Source organism: Peromyscus eremicus, chromosome 2 (assembly GCF_949786415.1).
Source record: "Peromyscus eremicus chromosome 2, PerEre_H2_v1, whole genome shotgun sequence".
Lineage (NCBI taxonomy): Eukaryota > Metazoa > Chordata > Mammalia > Rodentia > Cricetidae > Peromyscus > Peromyscus eremicus.
In genome coordinates this window covers 76,437,739-76,452,813 of record NC_081417.1, presented here as the reverse complement: position 1 = coordinate 76,452,813, position 15,075 = coordinate 76,437,739, and the positions used below count along the sequence as shown (strand labels likewise).

The 15,075-nt window shown below is 47.4% G+C and overlaps 1 protein-coding gene across 2 annotated transcripts in view; it reads left to right on the top strand.

The window, feature by feature from the left end:
- Positions 1–15,075, top strand: part of Ptpn3 (protein tyrosine phosphatase non-receptor type 3) — a 122,276-nt gene that overhangs the window by 71,068 nt on the left and 36,133 nt on the right. For both annotated transcript variants that reach the window (XM_059254387.1, XM_059254388.1), the window contains exons 12-15: positions 975–1,147; positions 4,964–5,098; positions 7,901–8,077; positions 14,747–14,933. In XM_059254387.1, coding sequence (XP_059110370.1) covers positions 975–1,147; positions 4,964–5,098; positions 7,901–8,077; positions 14,747–14,933 — 672 coding nt within the window. The remainder of the gene's footprint in view (positions 1–974; positions 1,148–4,963; positions 5,099–7,900; positions 8,078–14,746; positions 14,934–15,075) is intronic.

Sequence of the window (15,075 nt, the reverse complement as noted above, 5' to 3'; positions counted from 1 at the left end):
TCTCAGGGAGCTGTTTGAATTAGACAAAAGGGCCCAGCCTGAGCACCCAGCAGAGCCCACACGGCCGATTCCTCCCTTTCCTGTGTTCCGCGGGTGAGGGCTTATGACTGTGCCTTACAAGAGGAGTCGGCAGCATCCTAGACAACTGTTTGTTTGCTTAGCCACGGCAGAAGTACACTCCGTAGGAAAGCCGAGGCTCCCACAGCCTCCGAGTGAAGGAGCTGGAATTGGAACCGAGGCGCCTGCCCTTTCCACACCACACCCTGTCTTGTTATGCCGCATAGCTGTCGCTGGCTGTCACTGTGTCCATTTCCCAACTTTTCAAAGATGATGTGCCCTGAGACTGACCCCACACAGTGAATGGGCCCTTAGAAACGGGATCACTAGAGCTCAGAGTACCAAGTTCCTCGGTTGCCTGACTGTCCCCCCCGACTCCCACCCCACCCCTAGGGCAAGGAGGGTCAGGGTAGCACCACAATGCATATGGACTCGGAAAACCTAGGTGCAGGTAAACTGAAGGCAAGGCCAGGGATGAAATTGCTTATTTATATGAGCACCAGAATTCACTCCAGGGCGAGAAATGGAGACTCCCCAGGGTTCTAATGTCCCTACTGCCTGCTTGATGGAAGAGTATTTCTTCAGAAAAGAGGTGTGCCCGAGGCTGAGTTCCCAAATTTATCAGATGGTAGCTCCAAGTAAGCTCCCTCTTGAACTATAAGCAGGTTTGAGACAAAAGTGTGTGTGAAGGATCCCCACATGGTGAGGAGACATGGATTCAGGTCATTTTTATTATCACACTCACAGAGACAATCCTGCTCCCAAATATTCCTGGGACACTGGGTGTCTGAGGTGTCTGGATGCCTGCTCCCTCCCTTTGTCATATCTTCGCTGGTTATTCTGTGTGGGTTTCAAGCTTGACACATTTTAATCATCCTGTACCTTTACATGAAATCCCTGTTGTTCTTCCCCACCAGGCTGAATCCAGGGAACATATCGTGGCCTTCAACATGCTCAATTACCGATCTTGCAAAAACTTGTGGAAATCCTGTGTCGAGCATCATTCATTCTTTCAGGCAAAGAAGTTACTACCTCAGGAAAAGAATGTCCTGTCTCAGTACTGGACTCTAGGCTCCAGGAACCCCAAAAAGTGAGTATACTTTAGGGGGACCATCCATGCCAACCTGAGATGTTAATATGTGCTGGTTGCCCCTGGGTCATGGACATCCTTGGGCAGAGTGGCAACTCTGAGGCTGGACCCCAGATTTTAGAACCCTGAATGGCGGCTGAGTGTCTCCAGGGGAAGCTGTGCCCTTTGTATACCTACCCAGGTACATCTCATATCGCCAGCATTAGCTTTTGCCCCCTCAAGCCTGTTGTCATCTGAGTTCCCAGACAGCTGGAATTGGAATCGCAGCTGCCACCACACCCTGCCCAACAAAGGACACTGAGTGTCATTCTGGTGCCAGCATATTAGGCTTTTCACAGCCTGAAGCCACTAAGCCAGCCCCTCCTACACCACGTTAGTTCATAGGCACCCCATCAAAACCAGAGTCTGGTGACTTTGGAATATATTACCAAAAATAGCTACAAAATAATAGTTATAATTGACAGTTACCTAGTATTTATAAGAGGAACATAATTATGTTTAATTCTTGTAATGAACCTGAGATAAATGCTACCTACAGAAATGATATTCAAAATATTTAATGATAAGAACAGTAAAATAAATTTACATATATATGTCATGTACATTATAATTTTTAAAAATAGTATATATTGAGTCTTTAAATAAAGTAACTGTGGGGCTTATGCTCTTGTTTATTCTAAGACAGCTTTGTATAAGAGGCAGCAGGAATTGTTTATCACGTTGTTAGAATTTCTAAGCCATTTGCTGGTTTTTCCGAATTGTAATTGATTGTGGTGAATGTGGCTTTTTCTAAATGAGGCTCAAGTATGAGCTATTATTTGATGTGAAATTTGATAAGAATGTTCCAGTGGCTTTCCTATTACATGTTAGTCTTTAGGTAACGTAATGATTTAGTAAGTGGCAAATTGCCTCTGGTAGGGGAGGTATTATGTCTTATGAACCAAGAGCAAACATATTTTTAAAGCCTTTAGCTCTTATAGTCCTGTCTGCATTCAATATTCTCCTACAGAATAGGCCGTAAGAATAATGTTGTTGAGGCACCTGTGGAGCTGCCCTGTACCCAGGACGCTACCTAGAAACCAAATCCTCTTCCTGCATGGTGGTCCCTTGAGCCAGCCAGGCATTGGATGAGAGATACACCCAAGCGTGGTGAGCTCGGCCGCCAGCAATAGCCCCACTGTCTACAGAGAGCTCACCTGCTCCTGTGTCCCAGTGCCAGCATTGACAGCCCAGATAGCTGCAGCTGGTGGGGCCGTGCCTCTTTGTTAGGCACTCACTGGGTCACTCCATCCTGGGGATTTCCCTGGTGGAAGTAATGCTGAACACTCCAGGCCTGGCATCCCTCACCGTGAGCCTCAGGAACCTAGCCTGTGCAGCGGCAGCAGCAGCAGCAGCAATGGCAGATCAGCGGCCCCATGTCTCTGAGAGTCTGGGAGTGTGCTCAGAGCAGTGGAATCAGACTCAGGTGCTGCAGCAGGTCAGATTGGCAGTCAGAAGTCAGGTTAGAGAAACAACACAACAAAAAAATCGGTTTTTTGTGACCTCTTCAGCATAAAAATATAATTGATCTAAAGCACAAGGCGTAGCTACACCAGTGAATGCTACTGTACACGGCTTCCTTGCTGCAGAGTGGCCGTGTAAGTAGTGATCTCACTACAGACGTGCAGTGAGATGGCATGGAGTTTGCAGGGGGCCTCCTTGTTGTCAATGTATTGTTTGTATGTCCCCACTCAGATGTTATATTACTGTTTATGTGGTCATTAAAAGGAAGCAGTGTTCTTCCAAGTAAGAACTGGCTAGACCTCGCCAGGCGGTGATGGCCCATGCCTTTTTAATCCCAGCACTTGGGAGGCAGAGGCAGGTGGATCTCTGAGTTCAAGGCCAGCCTGGTCTACAGAGCGAGTTCCAGGACAACCAGGGCTACACAGAGAAACCCTGTCTCGAAAAACAAAAACAAACCAACAAAATTGGCTAGAACTAATTCTCCAGGCAGGTTAGAGGTGGCCCATGAGGGACTGAAAGGGTACATTCCAACACAGAGTTCAAATCCTCCATCCCTCACCTGAGTTTTAGTCTGCTGCCTGTTTTCCTTCTGCAAACTTCTCCGTCCACAGCCAGTACTGGGTGCTGGGTTCTAGTCATCTTCTGTGTCATAAGAACCGCGGCAGCTGTCTATTATATCTCCAGATGTGTGGGTTAGGACTTCAGGAAGGGCTTACCAGTGACTCCTGTGCTCCATTATACATGCTCTGATAGGCAGGGATCTTGTGGCAATCAGGCGCCAGCAGCCATCTTTAATCCTCTACAGAGGGTCGCTTGAGGCGTAGAAGGCCGTTTGGGGTCCAAGTCATCAGTTTCTTATTGGTACCATCTTTGAATATACTGTTAATTTTGACTCTTAAATTGTCTTTTGTTTTTACATTTACTTATTTATGTGTAGGGGTGGGGTGGGGAAAAACACATGCAGGCCATGGTACCCATGTGGAGGTCCAAGGACAACTTCTGGGAGCTAGTTCTCTTCTATCCTGTGGGTCTCAGGGGTGGGATTGAAGTCATTACTCACTGAGCCATCTAACCAGCCCTTATCACTTTCATTCACTTCACAAATGAGGAAACCAAGGTCCAGTCCAGCCCTAGGGTACATCTGTACATCTGTGTGTTGGGCCCTGTGATAGGTTCCATAAAAGAAGAATTTGATCATTATTTTCCAGAGACAATGGAACAGTTTCAAGTTTCTATTAATAACCCATGACATGTGCTTTAGGGATCTGCCACATTAAACCTTGGAGTCATGCTGCCTGATGGCCTTATTTTAATTTTACATCCTTAATCAGTGGTCCTGTGGCTTCTAATATGTGACCTCAGGGGAAGGGATCTCCTAGTGATACTGCAGTTAGCACTTTGATTAGAGTGACGGTGACATTCATTATGATAAACTAGTGCCTAGATTTTGTTGTATTTCTTTGTTTTGTTGTTTTTGTCTGTCAGTTGGTTTTAGGCCATAAGGAAATCTACGGAATACTTAAGGCATTAGAGCATGGTATAAAATTGGAAATGCCAGCACTGTTACCGCTAACCAGACTTCAAACAATTTACTGAGGCAATCTCTTCCTCAGGATTTCAGTTTTCTAGCTATAAGTATAAAATTCAGAAATATCCTTCACATAAGACAAAGACTATGACCTAAAACTGTTCTAAGTACATCCGCAGCTTCTCTGTCAAAGATTCCCCAGTGATTTATGGTCGCCACATCTGCTGGCTGGCCAGGGGGATGGGGAGCATCTGGAAGGATGATGGTGCCTTTGTTCATACCAGTGTGAGGCCAGTGAGGTAGATCACTGAAGTGATGGGGTCTGCGCTGGTCTGCGCTGATCTGGCATTCCTTTTAACCTGGGAGCTTTGGTGATCATCCAGAAGCAGCTTGACTGTTTAAAGTTGTGGAGACAGAAGCATTTCCACCAAAAGACAAGATGTAACCTAAAGAAAAGCCAGAACAAGAAAAGAAGTCTGAGGCCAGTGGGATGGTTCAATGGGTAAAGGCAAGGCACTTGCTGCCAAGCCTGACAACCTGAGTTCGATCCCCAGCCCCACATGGTGGAAAGACAAAACTGACTCCTGCAAGTTGTTTACTGACCTCTGCATGCACACCACACCCCACCCACACACGTGTGTACACACATCCGGGGCTGGTGTCACTGGGGTGCTAAGTAAGTGCCTTCAGAGAGGGTTCCGGGGAGACTGTATTTCACGGATGTTGCACTTGCTTTCTTGTTGGACATGTCAGTGTGGAAAGTGACCCTGCATCTGCTTTTTCAGGTCTGTAAATAACCAATATTGCAAAAAGGTGATTGGAGGGATGGTGTGGAACCCAGCCATGAGGAGATCCTTATCGGTGGAACGGCTAGAAACCAAGAGCCTGCCTTCACGGTCCCCGCCCATCACCCCCAACTGGTATGTCCTCTGCTGTGCTGTGCAGCAACAGCAGACACCGCTCTCTTTTAAACACAGAGTCAGCTTTAAATGCCTCAACAGGGACGGCCGAAAGTCAGACTTCCGTGTGCATTCCACATGTTGTAGAAGGAGCATACATGTCAAGGCATACAGACCCTTTCCATACTGGGTAATGCTAAGGTGGCCTTAAAATAATAATAATAAATCCACCTATTCATGGGATGCACTGTGATATTCTAATACATGTGTAGTATTCAAGTCAACTGTCATATCCATCAGACAAATAACATTTTTTAAGTTTTTTAAACCTAAAGTTTTGTAATAGATTTTTTTTTTAATCCCTTCAGGTAGCTGGACATGGTGGTGAATATTTGTAAGCTTAGCATTCAGGAGCCTGAGGCAAGAGAATCAAGAGTTCAAGGCCAACTTGGGCTACATGGACCCAATATCACATAGATAGATAGATAGATAGATAGATAGATAGATAGATAGATAGATAGATAGATAGATAGACAGATCCTTTCTACTAGCTGTTTTGAAATATTCAATTGATTAATTGATTATTATGCACCACAGTTCCCTTGCTGTGTTAGAATGTCAGACATTATCCCTCTTATCTAACTACACTCCTGAAGTGCTTCTGTAAAAAATTAGTAAATTGCTGGATGGTGGTGACGTGCACCTTTAATCCTAGTACTCCAGAGGCAGAGGCAGGTGGATCTCTGAGTTCGAGGTCGGTCTGATCTACAGAGCGAGTTCCAGGACAGACAGGGCTATACAGTGAAACCCCGTCTTGAAAAACAACAACAACAACAACAACAATAATAATAATAATAATAATAATTGGGGAGGGGCCCGAGAGCATAGCTCAGTGATAAAGTACTTATACAGCATGGGCAGACCCTGGTTTCATTTTACAACCCTGCAAAATAAATAAAAAATAATATTTGGAACCTGAGGCCTGCTGTAATGTCTGCCTTAGAATCGTAGCATATGGTAGCATCTTAAACACTTTAAGCTTTAGAAGTTCAGGGTAAAGAATTTAAAAGGATAAAGGATGAAAAGAGAAAAGAAGCCCTCGGGGTTCTAAGCTTACCTCAAGTGGAATAATGTATGAATGCTTCTTCTTAAGCTTATTTCAGAAAAGGGTCAAATGGAATCTTCTAGTAGTTATTTTAATGGTCCACAAAGATAGCAACCATTTTTTGTGAACGTCTCCTAAAAGGCCAAGCATCAGCAACAGGAGATGTGAAGCAGGGAAAGATTATACCCTGGCTCCATAGGATTAGCAGTGTGAACCTGGACTTTTCCTAGCGAGGATCTAGATCTGTGGGCTTAAGGGATATGGGGAGAGAGGCCTGCTAGGAGAGGACCCTCCACAGCACAGGGGCCATGTGTCCTGGGCAGTGGTGGTGATGATGATAACAAGTGTGCTGTAAAGCACCAGCTTAATTTATGTGGAAATTTGTCAAAGGAGCCAGAGAGAGCCCCAGGTGAAATCCAGGAGAATAGCAAGGTTGGATGCTACTATATCACTGGCTTGGACCTCTTGCTGCTAATTAAAGATCCTTTCCCAGAAGTCACAAGCCATCTTGCTTCCACAATGGACACACATTATTGATTGTGAAGGAGCAGGGCGGATTGCAAGTCCCTGAGAGTCCCAGAGAGAAAGAGCCACCAAGGGGAGCTGGGAACACCGCAGGAGAAAAGTGCACTGTCATGTGACACCCAGCCTGGCCCAGGTGCAGTCCCAAGTGTTCCACGAACACTGTCTCATTTGGCTCATTCTCAGGAGCTCTAAGTACAGCCGAGGCCAGAGGTGATGGCACTTACCTAAAGTCAGCTGACTACTGCTGGTAATGGAAAGCAGGGCAGTGTTCTGATGCCCATCACCTTACAGGTGTTGGATAAGGAGAGCATTTAAAAAAAAAAAAACCCAGGTGTCTCTGGTCTGCAGAGATGGCTGTGTGTTGAGTACTTGCTGTACAAACAGCAGGACTGAGTTCCAATGCTAGCACTCACATTAAAAAGCAAGGCACGGAGATAGATGCCTGTAATCCCAGGGCTGGGAGGCAGGAGATGGGAGGATCCCAGGGTAGCTGGGTTAATGAGCTCCAAGTTCAGCGAGAGACCCTGCCTTAAAAAATAAGGTAGAAAGTGACAGAAGAAGACACTCAACACCAACCTCTGACGTATGCGTGCACATGCATGGGCACACATGCACACACACACAAATACACATACACCATACACACCATTTTTAAAGTCAGCTTTCCTTCTTGGATCAAGGGAAATTCAGTGTGAAGTAACACATGTTGCCTTCTAAACCTGTCAATGTGCATTGTTGGATTGGTGAGAAAACTGCAAGATGGCTTAAGCTTTCTAGAAGAGTAGCTCACCCTTAATCAATACTCACTGACCAGAAGGTTTATTTCTGCCTATTTCTAAGCTGAGACTATGGTTCTGGGGGCCACACTACTTACCCGAACGTGTCAGAGACCTGTGTCGCCCTGGCTAGATTCTGCTGGAGTAAGAATGACCTCATTGGCTCATATTTATTTTGGTTATTTTTGAGACAAGTTCTCATTAATTCCCCTGACTGCCCCTTAACATTTGATCCTCACGAGTGCTGGCGTTATGGGTGTGTACTACCACACCCAGCTCTGGATCTGACTTTCTAAGCACCAGTCAGGGCATCATCCATGGAGAGGCCATGTCACAAGGTCACTCAGCTGCCATCGGGTCAGACCTCTGGGTGGGAATTGCTCTCAGCCCTTCGCCCTGCCCTTCTCCCCTCCGCAGGCGAAGTCCTCGGCTCCGGCACGAAATCCGAAAGCCCCGCCATTCCTCTGCGGACAACCTCGCCAATGAGATGACCTACATCACGGAAACCGAAGATGTGTTCTATACTTACAAGGGATCCCTGTCCCCCAAAGACAGTGATTCCGAAGTTTCCCAGAACCACAGCCCACACCGAGAGTAAGAGTCACATATTTTCTATCTTTGTATCTGCTTTGGGCTGCTGAGGAGTTTGCTCAGGCCTGGGTGCCAGTGGAGAAGAGGCAGGGGCTGGTGCATGCAGCCAGCTCCCAAAGGCGCTGTCCTGAGATGGGAACTTAAACCCAAATGCCTGCCTGAGCAGGAGACAGACAACCTGTGTGCCCGGAGCTCAGAGAAGAACAGGTCCTGCTCTCCAAGGACCTGTCGTACCTGGAGCAGTGTCTGGTTTAAGACAATTTCTATATTGCACAAATACAGAGTCACGGGTCTGATTCCTCTGCATCATGGAAGCTTGCCCTGTGACCTTCGTCGTCAGTGCTGACCTGACATCCGGGGGCCGTCTTAGAACGGCAGTGTGCCCTCGGGTTTTGTTTCCTTTCCACTTTAGATTAATAGTGTAAAGAGAGAAACGAGACAAAACCAGGCCACCAAAATGACTCCGAGGGTAAAGGCGCTTCCTGGCAAGTTTGTTGACCTGAGTCTGATACCCACGTGGTGGAAGGAGAGACCCAGCTTCCACCACATGTCCTCAGACCTCCACGTGTACATGCTCACGCATACTAATTAAAAATTTTTTTAGCCGGGCGGTGGTGGCACCCACCTTTAATCCCAGCACTTGGGAGGCAGAGCCAGGTGGACCTCTGTGAGTTCGAGGCCAGCCTGGTCAACAGAGGGGGACAGGCACCAAAACTACACAGAGAAAAAAACCTGTCTCAAAAAACCAAAAAAAGAAAAAAAAATGTTTCAAGTAGCCTTTTTTTTGTGAAGTGTCCATCAAGGACGGCTTCTTCTCAGGCCTCCTGTGTTCTCTTGTATTGCTGTTTGCAGCAGGGGCAGCAATGCACTTCGATTGGCCCCTCCACGGTGGCGTGCAGTATGGGACCACTGAACATCTGGTCTTCCACGGTCCTGTTCAGTATTCACTTGCCACAGGCTTCATGGAGTCCAGGCTTGCCTCTGACTTGCTGTGTAGCTGAAGATGATCCTGAACTCTTGATCCTCCTGTCTTGACCTCCTAAATGCTGGGATGACAGTCATATGCCACATACACAGTTTACATCCACTCTTCCTAAAGTGACTTTCCCCGCCTCATTGATGAAGGCCAGGAAAAAGCGTGTCTGTTCTGAAAGGTGGCTTTGGGCCTTTTGTTTAATTATTCGGTGACAGCTAGTGTGTCTGCTCCCTGTTTGCCTTGATTACCAGAGAGCTCAGAGCTGCTCAGCTGTTAGACTCGACTGTGTTTGCTTCCCCGGACCCAGGTGTCTGGTACAGCCTCTTCTGTATTCCTCACCTTTAATATACAGTTCTCTCATGTCTGTGTGCTTGGGAGAAGCTCTCTCATATTTTGAAGCAGATAGGACGGAGGTCATAATAATATCTTTAAGTTAAATCATGATAGGAAAGGTTAAGGCATTCGGAAGCCAATCTTAGCCACTGAGTATTTGAACCGTGAAGCTCCACATAATTGCCCAAACCAAGAAGGGTAATGTCTCCCCTGTTGGAACAGCAGGCACTTTGGTCAAGAAGTAAATGTTTACCACGGAAGCTGCTAAGGCTTCAGACATTAAGTATGTCCTGCATGTGCATTAGGCATTCACAGGTGAATTGCAGATGTCCCCACTTCCACTGGGGGTGTGGGTCGGGGGGCTGGGGCTTGTTTCTCTGTCCCTGAACAGAGATCTAAACATGGTCTTCAGATGATCTACATTTTTAACACCTTTACGGACATGGTCCCTGTGGTCGTTATTTCCTGTGACCCGAACCTCAGGATTCTTTTGTGGAAGTGATCGCTGTCTGTCACCGCGGTTTGCGGCCTGCTGCAATGTCCTGGAAGCTGCCGAGGGGTGTGAGCTTCGTGGCATGAACCTGTGGCTTTGTGACCTATGAGCAGATCTAGAAATGCAAAGCAGGGGTATAGGGGGTGGCTGTTAGAACCAGTCTGAGTCCTCCTTGGCCTCCAGACTCTGTGACTTTATCCCCCAGCAAGAGGTACAGGCTGGTCTGAACTTAATTGAAAAGAAACTCTACTGGTAACGCTGTGTTTACAAAATGTTTAAGAAGCGTTTGACATGTTTTCTACAGCAGATTTGTGTTCAGAGTCTGAAAGGAGCGTTCTGTCAAAGAAATCAGAGGAACGAGCTCACAGACAGCGAGGAGGGCTCTTTGGAGGCAGAATTAAGTGTGATGTTCTGTCCTCATTCAGAAAAGGAAGAGAAGCCGGGCGGTGGTGGCGCACGCCTTTAATCCCAGCACTCGGGAGGCAGAGCCAGGCGGATCTCTGTGAGTTCGAGGCCAGCCTGGGCTACCAAGTGAGTTCCAGGAAAGGCGCAAAGCTACACAGAGAAACCCTGTCTCGAAAAAAAAAAAAAAAAAGAAAAGGAAGAGAAAGAGAAAAGCGTGCTCGGTCCCATCACCCGCACCCCCCACCCCACCCCTAGCCGCACGGGGAAGGAACATCGTCCCAGCAGATGAGTCACTGGTCTGTTCCATATTTATAGCAGCGCCGCAGAGTTTATGATTATAGTTTTGAAGCCTTGGCAGCGCGCTTTGTGCCCGGGCAGGCTGTGCGCTTTTGTTATTCCCAGCTCTGCTCTCTACTCCTCCTTGCTTCCACAGGAAGTTCAGATTCTGGCAGAGGAGCAGATTTTCTTCAGGGTAGAAACAAAAACCAAAATCCCCCATCTCCTCACACCAGGGAGGAGGTGTGTGCTGAGGAAGAGCCCACCCTTGGAGCTGTCACTGGGGAAAACAAGGGTACCGGCGGCTCGGGCTTGCGTCCCAAAGACTTGGTGGGTGCTTCTTGGTCGTGGTTGTTTTGGTGGGTCACCAATATGGCGCCCCGCGTGAGCCTCACTTCCTGACACAGTAGCCTATTGGCTGTTGGCTTCTTTCCGGAAGGCCTGTCCTCTTCCATAAGACATAACTCTTATTTTCATTTTAAAATGTGTGTGATTTGGGCAGGACCTTATGGCAATCTTCTTCTCCATCTTACAGCCACAGTAGAGGAGTTTGTGTGGCCCCATCTTCTGAGCCCCCAGGGTCTGCACACCCTACCAGTGACAGGGTTCCCTGCAGTATGACGGTCTTTTGTCCTGTTAGACACTCAGGTTGTTGGCACAGTTGACCCTCCCTGCCCACATGCTCTGCATCCACAGACTAAATCATGTCCAGTGTCATGAGGCCTGCCCTGACCACTGAGCTAAACACACAGATTTTATTTTTTCTTGTCAGGACAGCGAGTGTTTGTGCAACGTTTACACTGGATTGGCATTGTGAGTTATCTAGAGATGATTTAAAAAGCACAGGAGGGTGTATATAGATCAAATGAAAACATGAGAGCATTTTATATAAGATACTTAAGCATCGCAATGGAGGGTGTCCTGGAACAGCTCCTCAGGGGATACTGAAGGACAACTGTGCTTTCCTCAGACTGTGCTTGTCTTAGTGAGGGTTTCTATTGCTGTGAAGAGACACCATGACTACGGCAGCTCTTATAAAGGAAAACATTTAATTTGGGGTGCCTTGCTTACAATTTCAGAGGTTCAGTCCATTATTACCATGGCAGAAAGCATGGCGGTGTGCAGGCAGACATGGTGCTGGAGCTGAGAGTCCTTACATCTTGATCCAAAGGCAACAGGAAGTGAACTCACTCACCGGGCATGGCTTGAGCATAGATGAGACCTCACAGCCCACCTCCAGGTGACACAGTTCTTCCAACAAGACCACACCCATTCCAACAAGGCCACACCACCTAACAGTGCCACTCCCTTTGGGGCGGGGGGAGCATTTTCTTTCAAACCACCACAGTAATCTACATTTTGATGCTGGCCTAGCATGCAGGCTCCTGCCTCTGGCTCCTGGAACGTGCACCATATTGCTTTCCAGTGCTCTTGGCAGCCCTGCCTTGAAGAACAGTAGTTCTTGGGGTGGAGAGATGGCTCAGAGGTTAAGAGCACTGGCTGCTCTTCCAGAGGTCCTAAGTTCAATTCCCAGCACCCACATGGTGGCTCATGACCACCTGTAATGAGATCTGGTGCCCTCTTCTGACCTGCAGGGATACATGCAGACAGAACACTGCATACATAATAAATAAATAAATAAATCTTTAAAAAACAAAACAAAACACTAGTTCTTTAAGTTAGCGGTCTAGTTCTTCTTGACACTTTCCACCTTTTCCTTCCCTGCCGCTACTCTCTGGGAACCCTCGATCCCCTTACCAGAGGACAGTGCAACACCAAATGTGGGAGGGGATCCGCTACCATCCAAGGGTCTTTTCAGGGAGCCAGGGACAGGGTTTTATTAGGTGTGGGTAAGGTGGAGGTGACGGCCATATACCTGAGCCAGACCAGGTCTCAGCCCAGTCTCTGCCCTTGACCTTTGTATTGGTGGTATGACTCCCGTGTGTCTTGGGGAGGGACCATCGTCTCAGAGACACCCAGTTTGCACCTGCTGGGACCTCAGCCTTCCTCTGTCCTCTTTTCCTTCTGCCCTCCTCATTCATGCGGCTGGTCCTGATCTGCATCACCACCACCATCCCCCGACATCTTTTGGATCAGAGAAAACATCCTGCACAAGTATTCCATGGGAGGTGGTGCTGTTTCTCATCTCTCCAACATTGCAGCTCTTCAGACACTGTGATTCTCTCATGACTTTTGTTTCTGATGCTTGTTACATCTATAGTCCCAATGTCCGACAGTTTGTCTCTCTGACCCTTTCTGCCCAGGGAGTGTGACTCTCTCCCTCTGCCTGCTCTGTTTCCCAGAGGATGGAGACAGGTCTCTCGGTGTTGCCTACCTCCTGTCTGGAGGTGACTTCTTGTTTCCTTCACCCTATCTCTTTCTCAGCTCCTTTTCAGTAACTTCTGTGAGTTCCCTCATTCCATGGGGCAGTGTCTCCTCCCTATGACTCGGATCCCCTTCAGCTCCACAGGGAACACCAACCAAATTGGAGAGAAAGCCATGCCATCCTGCATCTTCTCTCTGCATCCCATCATCTGCCTGCCCAGCTTCTCATCATTCCATTTCCTCTTTGAGTCTCTGTCCATCCATCCTGAACACCGAGCAGAATGTCATTGTGCTCAGCAGGAACAAAACCTTCTATGTGCAGTTGATCCATCCAAAACCTAGCCGCTTGTTTATTAAGCCACTACCTGTTGGTAGGATAACCTCACCAACCCTACTGAGAAGATAGGTTGGGGTGTGGGATATCCTAGACTATGTCAATGGTTGTAGTGACTACTGTTCACTGTTTTAAAATAGGATTAAATGTTTTTAGGTTTATTGTATTTTATGTGTATGTGTGTTGTGCCTGCATGTATGTATGTGTACCGTGTATGTGCCTGATGCTCCTGGAGTTCAGAAGAGAGCACTGAATCCCCTGAAACTGAAGTGGTAAATGGTTGTGGGCCACCATGTGCGTGCTGACAGCCAAGCCCAGGTCCTCTGCAAGAGCAACAAGTGTTCTCATCTGCTGAGCCGTCTCTCTGGCCCCATGTTCCCTGTTTTAGATAGATCAAAAGATGTTTTGTTTTTTGAAACAGTGTCTGTCTACATAGCCCTGGCTGTCCTGGAACTCACTGTGAAGACCAGGGTTTTGCATTAGGAAGAGAAAAACACTTTGAAACCCTGTGAAATAAAACTCACAAACTAAAATTTTAAAACATAAGTAAATAGGATGTTCGTTGGTACCATTTTATTGAAAGTAGGGTTTTTTTTCCCCACAGGCTGGGGAGATGGCAACCAGTAAACTCTAGGCCAGATTCTTCTCTTACACACCTCTGTTTCCACATTGGTCTGCCGCTGAATATTTTGTTCAAATAAATTAAGACTGTGAATCATTGTGTGTGAATAGGGTGCAGATTTTATATTTAGAGTAGGCTAATTTAGGCTGGGGGTGCAGCTCAGTTCTTGCTTACCATGTGAAAGGCCCTGGGTTCTCGGCACTGAAAAAGGAGGGAGGGAGGGAAGGAAGGAAGGAAGGAAGGAAACCCCTCCTACCCCTGCCCCCCAATTTTAACTTGCTAGGAAAACAGAAGCAACATTTAAAGAAAAATGTACAGGCAAGGGCCTGGAACAGAGGTTTAGTAGAAGCAGATGTGGGAATGTGAGGAATGGGTGGAGAAGCCATGCTCAGGGGCTTTTGCAGGCTCCTGTACTAGTCACAACACTTATACAGTATATACCCCACCCGCCTAAAGATTATTCTTTAAATGATGTTCCTGTTCCCTGGCAAGTTCTTATTGGTGGGTCCATGGCCAGAGTCCCAGCACCTTAGGAGGCTGAGGCAGAAGAAGAATTCTTGAGCCAGAAGTTCAAAACCAGCCTAGGCAACACCTCTCATGTTAAAAGTAAGGTGTTAAATCCAGAGTAGCGCCACAAATTTCTCCACCAGCCTTCAAAGCAGCTGGGAGAAGAGCTGTTGTCCATGGTCAGAGTTCTTCCCTGCCCTCCTGCCCTTTGCCCCGAAGTTAGATGTGATTGTATTTCGCCTAGGTGAGAGCATGGGGAGCCTGAGGACTTTTGCAGAAATGCTCATGTTCCAGGGTCCCACGGCAATCTCAAGATGCCAGCCACACACACACAGAGTGATACTTACTCTGATAATACTAATTGATTTATTAAAAACATCTCCTTCTTCCCCGCAATGAAGGAGTTTGTCTGAGAACAACCCAACACAAAGCTGCCTGACCCAGAAGTCCTCCAGTTCTGTGTCTCCATCTTCAAATGCTCCAGGCTCCTGCTCCCCAGATGGAGTTGACCAGCAGTTCTTAGAAGACTATCACAAGATGATCAAAGGGGGCTCCATTGAGGATGCCAGCCAGTACTACTGTGACAAGGTGAGGGGGGTCCAGGCGCTGCCACACTTGCCTGGGTGGCTCGGTGACCCTCTCTGTCTCGTGGGCAGGCAAATGAGTGGGTCTGACCGACAGAAAATATCTTGTCACCAACCGCTGCAGAGGGATGTAAATGACACTCTCT